The sequence below is a fragment of the Chlamydotis macqueenii genome, chromosome 9 (assembly GCF_036417535.1).
Source record: "Chlamydotis macqueenii isolate bChlMac1 chromosome 9, bChlMac1.mat, whole genome shotgun sequence".
Classification (NCBI taxonomy): domain Eukaryota; kingdom Metazoa; phylum Chordata; class Aves; order Otidiformes; family Otididae; genus Chlamydotis; species Chlamydotis macqueenii.
In genome coordinates, this window is record NC_141564.1 from 17,397,363 (window position 1) to 17,411,184 (window position 13,822).

Consider the following 13,822-nt stretch of genomic DNA (forward strand, 5'->3'; position numbering starts at 1 on the left):
CGGCACCCTTCCCCCTCGGCACCTGGCACCATCCATCTCCCACTCCAGCCGGCAGCCGGACATCCGCTTGGCCAGGCCAGGCGGGGAGGCGGCCAAGGCCTGGCACTGCGCGAGGGCACGGCGGGCACCGCATGGGGGACCTGTCGGGGCGGCTGGCCCTGCTTGGGGCACTGCTGCTGTCGGGTGAGCGGGGCCCCGGGGTCTTGGGCACGGGGGTGTCTCGTTGCTGGGGGATTCTGGGCCCCCTCGGTGGGGTTGGTGGGGGGTGATGGTGGTAGGGTTCAAGCTGGGCACAAGTGCCCCCAAAGCTGTATTTTTGGGCATTGCCTGGCAGAGTCCTGAGCACCCCCTGTCCCTCCAGAGCCGTGTCCCTGCCCGGGCTGTGTCTGTCTGTCTGTCTGTGCATGGCGGGGCTGCATCCCTGCCTGCGTCCCTGTGTGCCAGCGTACAAGTCCGTCTGTCTGTGCACAGTGCCACTGCATCCGTGTCCCCCTGTGTGTGCCTGTCTGTGTGCACAGTGACACTGCAGCCATGATCATGTGTCCCCACATACACTGGGTTCACATGCATGTATCTGCGTCTGTGTGTGCCTCTGTGTGTGCATCCATCTATGTGCACAGTGCCACTGCCTCTATACCCAAGTGTCTCATGTCTGTGTGTCCCTCTGTGTCCGTGCCCATGTCCTCATCCCACGCCCGTGTGCTCCCACATGCATGTGATACCTACATGTCCCTTGCCCATGCCCCTGTGCTACATGGATATGGAGTGTCCTGGCCTGCTCCTGTCCCCTCCATCCCTACACTACCCTGCTCTTGCTGAGCATCCCCGGAGGGTGGCACTGGGCCCAGTAACGCCCCCCCCCCCCCCAGCCCCACCCCAGTCTGCCTGACCCCCATACCACCAGGCGGGCTCTGCGTGAACCAGGAGGAGCGGCTCATCCACCACCTCTTTGAGGAGAAGGGCTATGACAAAGAGGTGCGCCCTGTCATCTCCACTGACCAGGTCGTGGACGTCTACCTGGCCCTCACCCTCTCCAACCTCATCTCGCTGGTGAGCCCGAGCAGGCAGTGCCCACTGTGGGGTGGCCCCCAGCCATGTGTCCCCCCTCAGGGCTGGCTGGGTGGGGGGAGCCCTGAGGCCACTGCCCCAAACCCTGGGTGGTGAGGGTTGGGGTCCTGGGCTGGGGGGAACAGCTGCTGGGCATGGCCCTGGCATCTCACCACCCCACGTTGTCATTGCAGAAAGAGGCGGATGAGACACTCACCACCAATCTATGGCTCGAGCACGTGAGTAGAGACAGGTGTCACAGCGCCAGTTGTGCCCCGAGGCAGGGGCGATGGGGTGGCCCAGCGTGGTGAGGGGTTGACCCGGGGACATCCCCTCCAGGGCTGGACCGATTACCGCCTGCAGTGGAACAAGTCCGAGTTTGGGGACATCGAGGTGCTCCGCCTGCCACCGGACATGCTGTGGCTGCCTGAGATAGTCCTGGAGAATAAGTGAGTCGTGCCTCGGTTTCCCCTTCTGAACTCCCCGAGCCTTGCCCAGGGCTCCCCCTGCCCCTTGCTGTCCCCGCCCCCCCCGCCCCATCACTTTGGTTCTCTCCCGGCACAGCAACGATGGGCTCTTTGAGATCACCTACTACTGCAATGTCCTCGTCAGCAACGTGGGCTATGTCTACTGGCTGCCACCCGCCATCTTTCGCAGCACCTGTCCCATCAATGTGGACTTCTTCCCCTTCGACTGGCAGAACTGCACCCTCAAATTCAGGTGCTGGGGGGGCTGGCTGGGGCAGGGCAGGGGAAGGCAGCAGGGTGGGCATCCCAGCCCCTTGCGGTGCCCGCTGCTGCTAGCGCCTTCCCTTGCTGTTGGGGCGCAGCAAGGTGGGGGTTTGCAGGTGACTCGGTGGCCCGAGTCCATCGTGCTGGAGGTCAGAGTGGGTGGGTGGTGGGTATCAAGCAGCAGGCACAGCCCCCTCACTGCATGTCCCCCCGGCCATGGGGCAGCTCGCTGGCGTACAGCGCCCTGGAGATCAGCATGCACTTGAAGACGGATAGTGACCCGGAGACGGGCAAGCTTTACCAGGTGGAGTGGATCATCATCGACCCCGAAGGCTTCACAGGTAACGCTTGTGCTCTCTGCCATGTCCTGCGTCAGCGGGACACCTTGTATTGCGCTCAGGGGCACCCTGGCATCGGGGCACCCTGCCGTGGAGACACTCGAGTACATGGGGCTTTGGCACACTGGCACCCATCCCACCAGGCTTGGAGCTACACAGACCCAGGATGGGGATACTGGGTGCTGGTGGGGCTGGTGACAATGGGCATGGTGGTTGTCCCCCATGCCATGTGCTGTCCCATGTGCCCTGGCAGAGAATGGAGAATGGGAAATCATCCACCGCCCAGCCCGCAAGAACATCCATCCTGAGAACCCCCCTGAGAGCTGTGAGCACCAGGACATCACCTTCTACCTCATCATCAAGCGCAAGCCACTCTTCTATGTCATCAACATTGTCACGCCCTGCATCCTCATTGCCTTCATGGCCATCCTTGTGTTCTACCTGCCCGCCGACAGTGAGTGAGCAGCCGCGCCGGGGATGGGGGTCAGCCCATGGGGGACCTCCATGTCCCACACTCACACTAGATCCTGCGACATGGGGACATCCTGGTACTGGATGAACACCATCATCCCAGCCAAGTACCCTGGCAGTGGCACACTTGGGCACAGGACATCCCATGTGGGACCCTGGGGTAGCCCCGTAACAGAAAACCCTGTATGGGGCACTGTATGGTGGGACATTGGAAAGGCAATCCTAGCACTGGGGACACTGGGAAGACGACCTGGGGCATGGTTTGCCCTGAGCTCACCTGCTCTCCAGGTGGTGAGAAGATGACCCTGGTGATCTCGGTGCTCCTGGCCCAGTCCGTCTTCCTCCTGCTCATCTCCCAGCGCCTGCCCGCCACCTCCCACGCCATCCCCCTCATTGGCAAGTGAGTCCTGGGCACCACTGGGTGCAGCAGGGACCTTGTGGGGTCCCAGGGGTGCCATAGAGCAGCTCTGCCTGTGCCCAGCCCCTCTGGCAATGCCAGCCCCACGTCCGTGCCCCTCACAGGTACCTGCTTTTCATCATGCTGCTGGTGACAGCGGTGGTGGTGATCTGCGTCGTGGTCCTCAACTTCCATTTCCGCACCCCCAGCACCCATGTCATGTCCGACTGGGTCAAAGAGGTGAGCGCGGTGCTGGGCTGGGTGACCTGGTGGGTGCAGGGGTGGCATCATGCCCCACAGAGGACATGTGACAACACAGCCCCAGCATTGTATTGGGATGTCCCATTTGCACCACCCCAATGGGTTGCATGCCCGGGTTGGGGGCAGAAGGTGGGGATGATGTTTTGTTGCACCGAGGGGGTGGCTAAGGGACCTAACACCACCTCCTGTGCCCCAGGTCTTCCTGGAGACCCTGCCTCGGCTGCTGGGCATGTCGCAGCCGGCCGAGAACCCAGCGGGTGCCCCATGCATCCGGCGCTGCAGCTCGGCTGGCTACATCGCCAAGGCGGAGGAGTACTTCAGCGTCAAGTCCCGCAGCGAGCTCATGTTTGAGAAGCAGTCGGAGAGGCATGGGCTGGCCAGCCGCGTCACCCCTGCCCGTGAGCTGCGGCCCCTCCGCGGGGACACGGGGACGGGTGGCAGAGCAGGGGGTCTCCCGGGGTGGCAGCCCTTGGGAGCCCATCTCACCACCTCCCTTGCGTCCAGGTTTGGCACTGCCGGACACGGGTGAGGAGCAGCTCTACGAGCACTTAAAACCTGTTGTTGATGGGGCCAACTTCATCGTCAAGCACATGCGGGAGAAAAATAGCTACAATGAGGTGGGGGCTGTGGGCACGGAGGGGGCAGAGGGGGCTCCCCTTGCCCATCTTGTCCCCTGCTGCCCAGCTCCTGGTTCCATCCCCAGGAGAAGGACAACTGGAACCGTGTGGCCCGGACCCTGGACCGCCTCTGCCTCTTCCTCATCACCCCCACACTGGTGGTGGGCACCCTCTGGATCTTCCTCATGGGCATCTACAACCACCCACCGCCCCTGCCCTTCGCTGGAGACCCCTACGACTACCGGGAGGAGAACAAGCGCTTCATCTAGGGTCGGGACAGGGAGGCTCCACGTGCCAGCCCCCCAGCTCCACCCTGCTCACCCGCTTTGGCTTGGGAAAATAAAGCTGGGTGCTTCTCACCACAGAGTGCTGAGCTGGTGGCTGCTCTGCGTCCCCCCCTGGGCACAGTGCCCACCCCAAGTGCTGTGTGTGTGCCAGGGAGGGCAATGCCCACCCAGGGAATGGGTGCTGATGGGTGTCCAGAGCATGGTGGCCCTCAGCTGTGGCTGGGAGAGGTTCTTCCCAGCAGTGGCACGGTGGTACCAGCCCTGCTACCCCCCACCTTGGACTGGGCACTCAGGGCAGGATGGCCTGGGAAAGGGAATGGCCCCCCGACATGGCACCATCCCCTGCAGACCCACTGCAGAGACACCGCCCGTGCCCATGTCACCCCCTCATCCCCATCACCCACCCAGCCCGACCCACGAGTGCCCCCCCAGCACACAGGAGCCGTGCGGGTATCTCCTCCCCCAGCTCAGCAGCGGGACGCCAGGGCTCCGGTTTCAGGGGGCACAGCTGACGTCCCCCCACCGGCAGTGGCCCTGGACAGCTGTCACATCCTCTCCGCTGAGCCAGGAATATCAACCCCCTCCGCGACCCCCCTACACAGGGCCCGGCAGGATTTGGACTCCCAAGGCAGACATCACTCCCCAGGCTGACGTGGTGGGACCTTCCCCACCCTGCACTCCGGCAGCAGCCACCACCATGGAGGGGACAGGGCACTGCTGGGGGTGTTGTGGGGGGCACCTCTTTTCCAAACCCACAGGCCCCCGGGTTTCGGCTGCAGAGAGATGCATCACTCTGTGGGGGACATGGGGAAACTGAGGCAAGGAGCTCATTTTGCCCCCAGACCCAATTCCAACCCCCTCTCCCCAGCCAGAGGATCTTCCCAGCAAACTGGCATCGTCTCACTGGCGGGGGGGCGTGGGTGGTCACCCGTCCCTCCCCGGCCCCCGAGGCTGTTGGGAACAGCTGACGGTAGCAGCGGACAGCTGTCCTGTCCCACCGGGCGCCAGGCCCAGGACACGGAGCGGAGCCCCAGCCTCTGCGCCCCACGGCACCACCATGCGCTGCTACGGCCTCCTCCTCACCCTCTGCGCCCTGGCAGGTAAGGGGTGCTCGCCCCAGAGGGAGGTTTGTGGGACCCCTGATCACCCCCCACCTTTGCCGTTGGGAGTTTGTCACCCGTGGGTGTACAGGGCTGTGTCCCACCCTGTCCCCAGGCTGGCAGCCTGCTGTCCCCACGTCCTGCCCTGGAGGGGTCCCTGGGGTGGGCGGGGTGGGGGATGTCGGGGGGAAGCACACCCCTCGCTTGCACACTGGGACACTGCCACACACCATCAGGCACGCAAGGCTGTGTGCACGCCCACAGGAACACATGCGTGGGCATCCCCTGCCCACGCACACCCCATGCCCCCCACACATGCCAGCAGCGCCCAGAGGCAGTGGTGGCCCCAGGGTGGCCCCATGGCACTCGTCCTCCCCAGGCGTGGGCTGCAGGAACCAGGAGGAGAAGCTGCTCCAGGACCTCATGACCAACTACAACCGGCACCTGCGCCCGGCCCTGCGTGGGGACCAGATCATCGATGTCACCCTCAAGCTCACCCTCACCAACCTCATCTCCCTGGTGAGAGGGACCCCTCATAGCAGGACGGGATTTGCCCCGACACGTGGGGCAGTGGGCAGGCAGGGCGCTAAAGCCGTCTCCCCACTTCCTTCCTCTCCAGAATGAGCGGGAGGAGACCCTCACCACCAACGTCTGGATCGAGATGGTGAGACCCCTCATCTCCAGGCGGGACCACCCTGGATCACGTTTACATCGCGGGGGGGCTGGCACCATAAACTGCACCCCCTTTTGTGGGTGCCCCTAACTGAGCCCATTTTGGGAGCAGTACAGGACAGGCAGCTCACAAGCTCCCCCGTCTCAGGGAGGACCGTGACACCCCCCCACCCCCGCTTTGCTCCCCTTCCCCTAGCAATGGTCTGATTATCGCCTGCGGTGGGACCCCAAGGAGTATGACGACATCCAGCTGCTGCGGGTGCCCTCCACCATGGTCTGGCTGCCCGATGTCGTCCTGGAGAACAAGTAGGTGACGGGGCAATGGGGACATACCCCTGCACATGGGGGTGGCAGCTGCTCCTGGCCACGGTTTGGGGCTGAGCCCACCCTTTCCCCCCCAGCATCGACGGGACATTTGAAATCACCCTCTACACCAACGTGCTGGTGTCCCCCGATGGCAGCATCTACTGGCTGCCCCCCGCCATCTACCGCAGCGCCTGCTCCATCCGTGTCACTTATTTCCCCTTCGACTGGCAGAACTGCACCATGGTCTTCCAGTGAGCACCGGCTGGGCACACGCGGGTACCATGGCAGGTCCTCCTGGGACACCAGGGATTAGCATGGAATGTCCACCTTTGCCATGGGGCAATGACCCCCTGGGTAGACAAGTGCCATCTATCTGTCCCCTGGTATCCCATTGGTGGCAGGAGGCACCTTGGCTAAGCCAAGCACCCTAGAGCAGAGGTGGAGGTGACCAGCGTGACCCAGTGACACACTGGCACCGTTTGTCCATCCAGCCTACTGCACACCAGCCTGTGCCACGTGCTCTGTCCCTCCCCAGGTCCCAGACCTACAGCGCCAACGAAATCAACCTACTGCTGAAGGTGGAGGACGGCCAGATCGTGGAGTGGATCTCCATCGACCCTGAGGCTTTCACAGGTAACACCGCTGCCGCCCCCATGGCACAAGAGCATCCTGCGGCAGGGGGCACCCAGTAGGCCCGCTGCTACACAGGTGGCTGCCAAAAGCAAGGCTGCGGGGGCTATTAGCAGCTTCTGCCATTACATGGGCACTTAAGTTATTAGTGGGAGAAGTAGCGTGGAAGAAATTTGTTTTTCTAACCCCCCGGCTCATGGCTCTCACCACCTGGCAGGCGCTCCCGGAGAGCACTGCTCCTGGGAGCGTGATTGACGCTGGGAACGTAGCTGTCATGGCCAAATGATGACGTTTTCCATCACATTTTAATTGCATATTGAAAGAACAAAATGCTTTTCGGGCAGCGAGATTTATTTTTTCATTACCGGCCCGAGCTGCGATCTTGATTGCGAAAAATCTATCGCTCCCACAGACGGCAGGGGAAAACAGCACGCTGTTACCCAGCGCCACGCTCGGCTTCCTCCTGCATGCCTTGGGGACAGGGAGATAGCAGGACCCCAGCCCCACACATAACTCACTCTAGGAGCCCCTGAGGGGCTCGAGGGGCCTTACAGGTGCCCAGCTGCCCCCTCCAAAAACCCTTAGTGGTATTTTACGCAGGCACGCTGGCACACTCCGTGGTGCTCATCTCCCTCTCCAGCGGCTCTAGCACTTTTCCTTGCACTGTGCCCATCCTGGGTGCTCTGTGGGGTCCACACCGAGCATGAGCTCTCCCCTTCTTTCCCCACCTGGGCTGGGGGGCTGGCAGCCCCAGTGCCCCCAGCAGGGTAGCGGGACTCATGTGGCGCCACCACACGGCAGAGAATGGCGAATGGGCCATCAAGCACCGTCCCGCTCGGAAGATCATCGATTCGGAGCACTTCACCCCAGACGACATCCAGTACCAGCAGGTCATCTTTTACCTCATCATCCAGCGCAAGCCACTCTTCTACATCATCAACATCATCGTGCCCTGCGTCCTCATCTCCGCCATGGCCGTGCTGGTCTACTTTCTGCCCGCCAAAGGTACGCACTGGGGCATGGGAACGTGCAAGGGGGGCAGTGACAGGCGAGGAAGGGCTCACTGTCCCCTCTGTGCTTGGGGACTATCAGCGCCATCTCTCACCCACTCCTGTGATATTTGGGGGCAGGAGGGTGAATTTCCAGGTACCCCACAGCTAAAGCCTCATGGCAGGACTTGGCCAGTTCAACTTTGGGGAGGGGGCTTTTTGCCAAAGGAAAGCAATGCCCACTCCACTGCCCCGTGCCAACCTCTGCCCTCCCCCCTCCTCGGCAGCGGGCGGGCAGAAATGCACTGTCTCCATCAACGTCCTCCTGGCTCAGACTGTCTTCCTCTTCCTCATTGCCCAGAAGGTCCCTGAGACCTCCCAGGCTGTACCTCTCATCGGGAAGTAAGTGACGCATGGGGACAGGGGTGCCAGCCCTGCTGTCACGCCATTCCAGTGGTGTTTCTGGCTGCCATGTGCCCAGGGACAGAACCCTGGCCCAGAAATAACCCGTAAGTGCCCAGGTCCCACTGCTGGTCCCCAGTTTCCAGCCCAGGACGGCACCAAGAGGGACCTTACGTGCCCATAGCTTGTGGCTCAGCAGCCCCATGTGAGGCCTCATGCCCCCTCCCCAGGTACTTGACCTTCCTGATGGTGGTGACAGTGGTGATCGTGGTGAACGCTGTCATTGTCCTCAACGTCTCACTGAGAACGCCCAACACTCACTCCATGTCCCAGAGAGTGCGCCAGGTACCTGCTGTCATTCCCCTACCCCTTACACATGGAGAATGGGGTGGGTACTTGGGGACCGAGGCCATGTTCCTTGCAGAGTGGGGTGGTGGGCATGCCTTAATCTGAGTGCAAGTCCTGGCACAAAGAGGGACCCTCAAGATGTCCCTAGGGGACCACACAGTGCCACCAATCTCCTCCAAGCCACTCTAAACACTGGGGAGCGGCAGGTGCCAACACACCCAGCATCCCAGTGGCATAAGGGTACTTTGCTCCAGGCGATGCAAGGGGACTTAACGGCACCAACTGGGTGCCCTAGGTGCTGGGGGGGGTGGTCAGGTCTCCATGGGTGATGCTGTGCCCAGGTGTGCCTGCACCTCCTGCCCCGCTACCTGGGCATGCACATGCCGGAGGAGACGCCGGGGCCACCGCAAGCTGCCCGGAGACGCAGCTCCCTGGGGCTCATGGTGAAAGCTGATGAGTACATGCTCTGGAAAGCCCGGACTGAGCTGCTCTTTGAGAAGCAGAAGGAGAGGGATGGGCTGATGAAAACCGTGCTGGAGAAGATCGGTGAGTGACTCTGGGGAGTTGGCACCTTCCTGCAAGGCTGGCGATGCACTAGGTGGCCAGCTGCTCACCGGTACCTACTGTGCTGGCTCCGCTGCCCGTAGGACGTGGCCTGGAGAGCGGCAGTGCCCAGGACTTCTGCCAGAGCCTGGAGGAGGCAGGTCCTGACATCCGTGCCTGCGTGGATGCCTGCAATCACATCGCCAATGCCACACGGGAGCAAAATGACTTCAACAGCGTGAGTCGGGGCTGGGGGCAAGAGGGACCCACATGGGCGGTAGTGGGGCAGCCCTCAGCCTCCTCCCTGTGCCACTGACAGGAGAGCGAAGAGTGGATGCTGGTGGGACGGGTGATCGACCGCGTCTGCTTCTGCATCATGGCCTCCCTGTTCGTGTGCGGCACTGTCGGCATCTTCCTCATGGCTCACTTCAACCAGGCGCCCGCCCTGCCCTTCCCTGGGGACCCCAAGCAGTACCTGCCACAGTGATGCCTGCAGGCTCCCACCAGCTCTCCTGCTGCCAGGACCACCGGTGGCAGGGGCTGGGTGCCCCCAAACCAGACTGCCTGGCTGAGAACTTGGCGGGCACAGCAGCTCCTAGTGCCAAGTACAGCGCTGGAGGAGGACTCGGGGTGGCGGGGCTCTGCCAGCCCCCAGCAGTGGTGGTGGTGGGGAAGGGGGGATCATGGGGTGGCTGTGCTGTGCTGAACGTGGAAGTAAAGCCCATGGTGATCTCATGAGCCTCCACGGCATCATTGCTGCATGCCCACTGATGGAGTTACCCTTCTCAGACAGGCTGGGTACGCCCCCCCAAGGGCTGGGACAGGCACAGTGCCCACCTGCCACCCTTGCAGGCTGGCCACAGACCTCTAAGCCACACAATCCTGCCCCAGCACCCTAACAGGGTGCTGAGACATGAGACAAGAGAGAGCTGGAGCCAAGTCAGGTGTCCAATGGGCCATGCACCAGCGCTGGCAGCAACAGCCACGCCACCCCACTGCAAATTCACAGATTTAAGCCCAGAGCAAATGGGCAGCAATGGAGTCACAGACAGGATTAGGGACAGGCAATTCCTCCCTTTATTAATGCCCTGGCCATGGCTCTTGGAGGCAGCTGAACTGCTGTCCCTGTCCCCTAGCAAGCAGCTTGGGGTGGGAAGACCCTGGGCCACCAGGCACCCAAACCCTCTCAGGGATGGGTGCCCCTTGGCACTCATCCTGCTATCACATGACTCCCTCCCTCATTGGCCCTCCCTGCTACACGGGATCATCACTGTCAAGAATGGCCCCTTCCCCCTATCCCAGTGACGCTGCATCCCCCCCGTGCCCCTCACTGACCTCTGGGGCCCTACAACTTTGTCCCTATCAGCAGGGGAGATGGGGGAGGTCAGCCTGGGAACGCGCCGGGCAGCGTCTGCTCCTCCATGGTCCAGTTCACGCCACCTGCTCCTGGCTCCGGGACACGCTGTGTTTCTATCAGCCTCACTGTCCCAGCATCGGTCGCCTCTGCTGGGAGAAAACCAGCTGGTTACTGCCCACAACAGGCTCCTGGCGCTGCCTGCCTGAGATGAGGGCACTGCAGGCACGGATGGAGGAGGGAGGCAAACTCCCAGCAGCTCTCACATCACCTGTTGGATGCCTGCAGCCTGGTTATGGCCCGGAGCCGCCCTCTGGCTGTGCCAGCCTGCCCAGGCTCTCTGCAAGGTGGCACTTCCTGCCCCATCTTCAGGAGGCACGTGATGCCCACAGCACCAAGACCAGGTGGATCCGGAGCTCCAGTCTGACACCTTAAAGCAGGCAGGGATGGTGCTCACCAACACAGACATGGTGCCCAGAGGAGGTCACCATGCATCCAGTGCCCTACCTGGGTCACCTCCCGTGAAGGCAGCCCTGTGGCCACAATCTGGATGAGGTGACCATGTCCTGGGACACTACTCCTCCCAGTCACAGCCTTCTTGCTGGTGAGTGACAGAACTGCACAGCACTCCTGTCTCCCCACAGCCACCTCATAGCCATGTCCTCTCCCCAGCCCCATAGTGGTAGAAGGAACTGGCTGCCCTGGCTAAGTATCCCCAGCCCTGCGAGAGCCGGGAGCTGCTGTAAGCCACCCAAACCACAGCACCAGGCACAGCCCCAGGCCCTGGGTTCTCCCACTCCAAGAGGGTGCAATATTAATGAGCTCCGGTCTGTCTTTGGCCCTTTCCCATCAATTCTGGGCTCCCCCTGCCCTGCTGCCAGTCTCCAGGGCAAGGGGTCTCTGAACAGGGCCAGGGACTGTCACCCACTTCTCCCTGCTCTGCAGAGTTGCTGCTTCTTCCAGGTGAGCTCAGTCCTCAGCACATCCATACAGTACAACTGGAAAGGGATGAGCTCTTCCAGCTTGCCAGGAGCACACAACTGAGACATGTTCTCTACCATCCCCCAGCAGTGGTTTTACCTGCCCTCTGAAGGTCCCTGGGGTTTATCACCACAAGAGACATGGACAAAAACCAAAAAGGCAGTAGCTGAGACCCCACAGGCCTCAGGCAGCAGGTGTGCCTTGCAGGAGTGGGTGTGGGACCACCTTGCTGATCACCCTGCCAGAGCTGGCGGGGTGCTGGAGGAAGTGCAGTGAGAGGTGAAAAGCCCCCGCAGCCCAGCATCAGCCCCACATGCTCATGTCCCATCAAAAAGAGCTAAGAAGGGCCAACAATCCCCTCTAAGGCATCCCCCAACTGCTCCCCTCCAAAACTGGGGACTTCTGTCTGTGGGCTGGGAAGCAGATTTCCTCCTTAGCTCCAGCTTGGAAACACCCAGTGGACCCCCACCACCGCTCCCTGTGCCTCCCAGCAAGACCAGCCCAGTCATGAACCCCCACTTGACCAGCTGTAGCCAGACACCCAGGACCCATGTGCCCAACACAGCCCAGCATCCCCTGGGGAAAGAAAAGCCCTGGGACTGGACTCCAGGGCTTAAAGGGGTTCAGAGCCCTGTCACTTTCCCCAAAGGGATCTGAACAAGTTTAAGGATGGATAAAGCTTTCAGGGAAGGTCATGACTCACCGCAGATCATGGCTCCGGGCTTGCTTCCTGAATAAAGAGGATCTGAAACCTTTTTCTAGAGCATGACAGAGGCTCCTTCTCCTCCCAAACAAGCCCATGGCTATCTTTTCACCACTGTTATTAGTGGGACACAGCAGGAGATCACAACCCAAAGGCCCAAAGGTCTGGCTCCACCCCTCTCCAAGCCATAGGAGGCACCAAACCTGATGCTTGGCACTGACAGAACGTTGCTTTTCTCCCAACCTCCAAAAAAGCTGTAGCTTTAAAGAGGACAAATGCCACACCCCAGCCAGCTCCCTCCCTTCAAGGCTGAAGAAGAGGAACCAGTGCTGAGTCCCTCCAAATCTCAACCACAGCAGCAGCAGGAGAAGAGGAACAGCCCCCTCAAGGAAGGGCTCTTCCACAGCTCACTCGCAAAGCGTATTTAAGGGCGAACACAGCAGGACTGCAGCATTTTCAGATTTAATAGCAGGTCTGCGCTCATCAGCACCAGCTTAGACGCAGGCCATCAGAGGTGAGAAGTGGGCGAGTACGTGAAATAGCAGAGGTGGACGCGACGCGCAGCTGGGCACAACAACAGGACTAAAGCCCTAAGTGATGTCATCTGCAAGGAGCTAAATGCGCTGTGGATAAAAGGAGCCTGCAGCTAGTATTTCAGCCTTGCCTTGCAAGGCTATTTTTGCTTAGACTGCCAAAATGTAATTACAACTAAATCCCCCCTAACAAATACTGGAGAGCAGCAGGGGAGAGTTGTATTTAAAAGGAATTTTAAGTAGCAGCCGTAGTAGTACCTGATCGCAGCGGGGAAAAGAAACTGTGCCTGCAAAAGAGCATTTTGTTGAGAGCTGGCGACAAACAAGTGGCAAGAGCAGGAACAGGACTGTGGGGTCTTGAGAAACACAGAGAGGGATGCCACCACAGCCCGGGGAACTGCCCTGCTCCCTGCACAGCCAGGGGCCAGCAGGCACAAACTGCCTGACCATGGGGAGCAGTTAGTCATCGCCATCAGCGTGCTGAACATTTCTAGAGACAGCCTAGGACTGATACCCTCAATTCGGAAAACAAACCCTTCAGAAGGCTGAATATTTTAAACTGTTTTCTCTGCCGGTGCTGGCTGCTTTCTGTCTAGACTTCAACAATAACACGAGGAATTTACAATTGGAGTCAGGAGGCTGAAGGTCTCCCAGTCCCCAAGGCTGGTAATTGTCCCAGACACGGGCTGCGAGTTCTGCGGTCACAACCAAATTGGCCCAAGCAGCCCCTTCTCCTGGGGGACTGCGCAGAGCACGTTGGATGGATACGTGCCCCATCTCTGGCCACAGTCTCCCCTCCTGGGCCCGATGCAAAGGCTCTATTAAAAACGAAAGGCAATTGCGCAATTCCCCAAGGAAAAGGGGAAAAGGCTGGAGCAGTTAATGAGTACAATTAGCGTTGCAGTCAAGCAGAATCAGAGGAAATAATTACTCCTGGGGTTTTTTTTTGTGGCATCTGAATTGCAGCCACGCTGGCTTTCTAGGCAAGAACCCATCAGTCCAGCCTCACACTGGAGGACAACAGACAAGGGGTCACTTGCAGCCCCTCTTTGGTCACAGCTTTCATGCAGCTACAAGCCATGGCCTGGCCATCACCCTCTTTTGCTACATCC

The 13,822-nt window shown here is 60.7% G+C and overlaps 2 protein-coding genes across 3 annotated transcripts; both read left to right on the top strand.

Moving 5' to 3' along the window:
* The first annotated feature begins 60 nt into the window (after positions 1-60).
* Positions 61-4,224, top strand: CHRND (cholinergic receptor nicotinic delta subunit). Of its 2 annotated transcripts, XM_086754535.1 has the most exons (12): positions 61-183; positions 905-1,050; positions 1,242-1,286; positions 1,387-1,496; positions 1,612-1,767; positions 2,004-2,119; positions 2,370-2,570; positions 2,876-2,987; positions 3,110-3,224; positions 3,442-3,643; positions 3,750-3,862; positions 3,949-4,224. In XM_086754535.1, the coding sequence occupies exons 1-12, from the start codon at positions 132-134 to the stop codon at positions 4,129-4,131; spliced, it is 1,551 nt and encodes a 516-aa protein (XP_086610661.1). In that variant the 5' UTR covers positions 61-131; the 3' UTR covers positions 4,132-4,224. The 2 variants fall into 2 exon arrangements, with proteins under 2 accessions (XP_086610661.1, XP_086610662.1); XM_086754536.1 differs by lacking the exon at positions 905-1,050 and having other exon boundaries at positions 164-183.
* Positions 4,225-5,113: 889 nt separating this feature from the next.
* Positions 5,114-9,827, top strand: CHRNG (cholinergic receptor nicotinic gamma subunit). The gene is made up of 12 exons (XM_086754603.1): positions 5,114-5,249; positions 5,629-5,768; positions 5,869-5,913; positions 6,118-6,227; positions 6,323-6,478; positions 6,763-6,860; positions 7,659-7,862; positions 8,134-8,248; positions 8,479-8,593; positions 8,938-9,142; positions 9,244-9,377; positions 9,459-9,827. Exons 1-12 carry the CDS (start codon positions 5,207-5,209, stop codon positions 9,624-9,626), a joined length of 1,533 nt encoding a protein of 510 aa, XP_086610729.1. The 5' UTR covers positions 5,114-5,206; the 3' UTR covers positions 9,627-9,827.
* The last annotated feature ends 3,995 nt before the right edge of the window (positions 9,828-13,822 follow it).

What these genes read in the sequence shown, in the direction of transcription:
- CHRND (XM_086754535.1), top strand. Translation starts at nt 132, where the DNA reads ATGGGGGACCTGTCGGGGCGGCTGGCCCTGCTTGGGGCACTGCTGCTG. An exon ending in TGGGGCACTGCTGCTGTCGG is followed by an intron (nt 184 to 904) that starts GTGAGCGGGGCC and finishes CCATACCACCAG; the next exon opens with GCGGGCTCTGCGTGAACCAG. An exon ending in CGACCCCGAAGGCTTCACAG is followed by an intron (nt 2,120 to 2,369) that starts GTAACGCTTGTG and finishes GTGCCCTGGCAG; the next exon opens with AGAATGGAGAATGGGAAATC.
- CHRNG (XM_086754603.1), top strand. Translation starts at nt 5,207, where the DNA reads ATGCGCTGCTACGGCCTCCTCCTCACCCTCTGCGCCCTGGCAG. An exon ending in CCAACGTCTGGATCGAGATG is followed by an intron (nt 5,914 to 6,117) that starts GTGAGACCCCTC and finishes CCCTTCCCCTAG; the next exon opens with CAATGGTCTGATTATCGCCT. An exon ending in GCTGTACCTCTCATCGGGAA is followed by an intron (nt 8,249 to 8,478) that starts GTAAGTGACGCA and finishes CCCCCTCCCCAG; the next exon opens with GTACTTGACCTTCCTGATGG.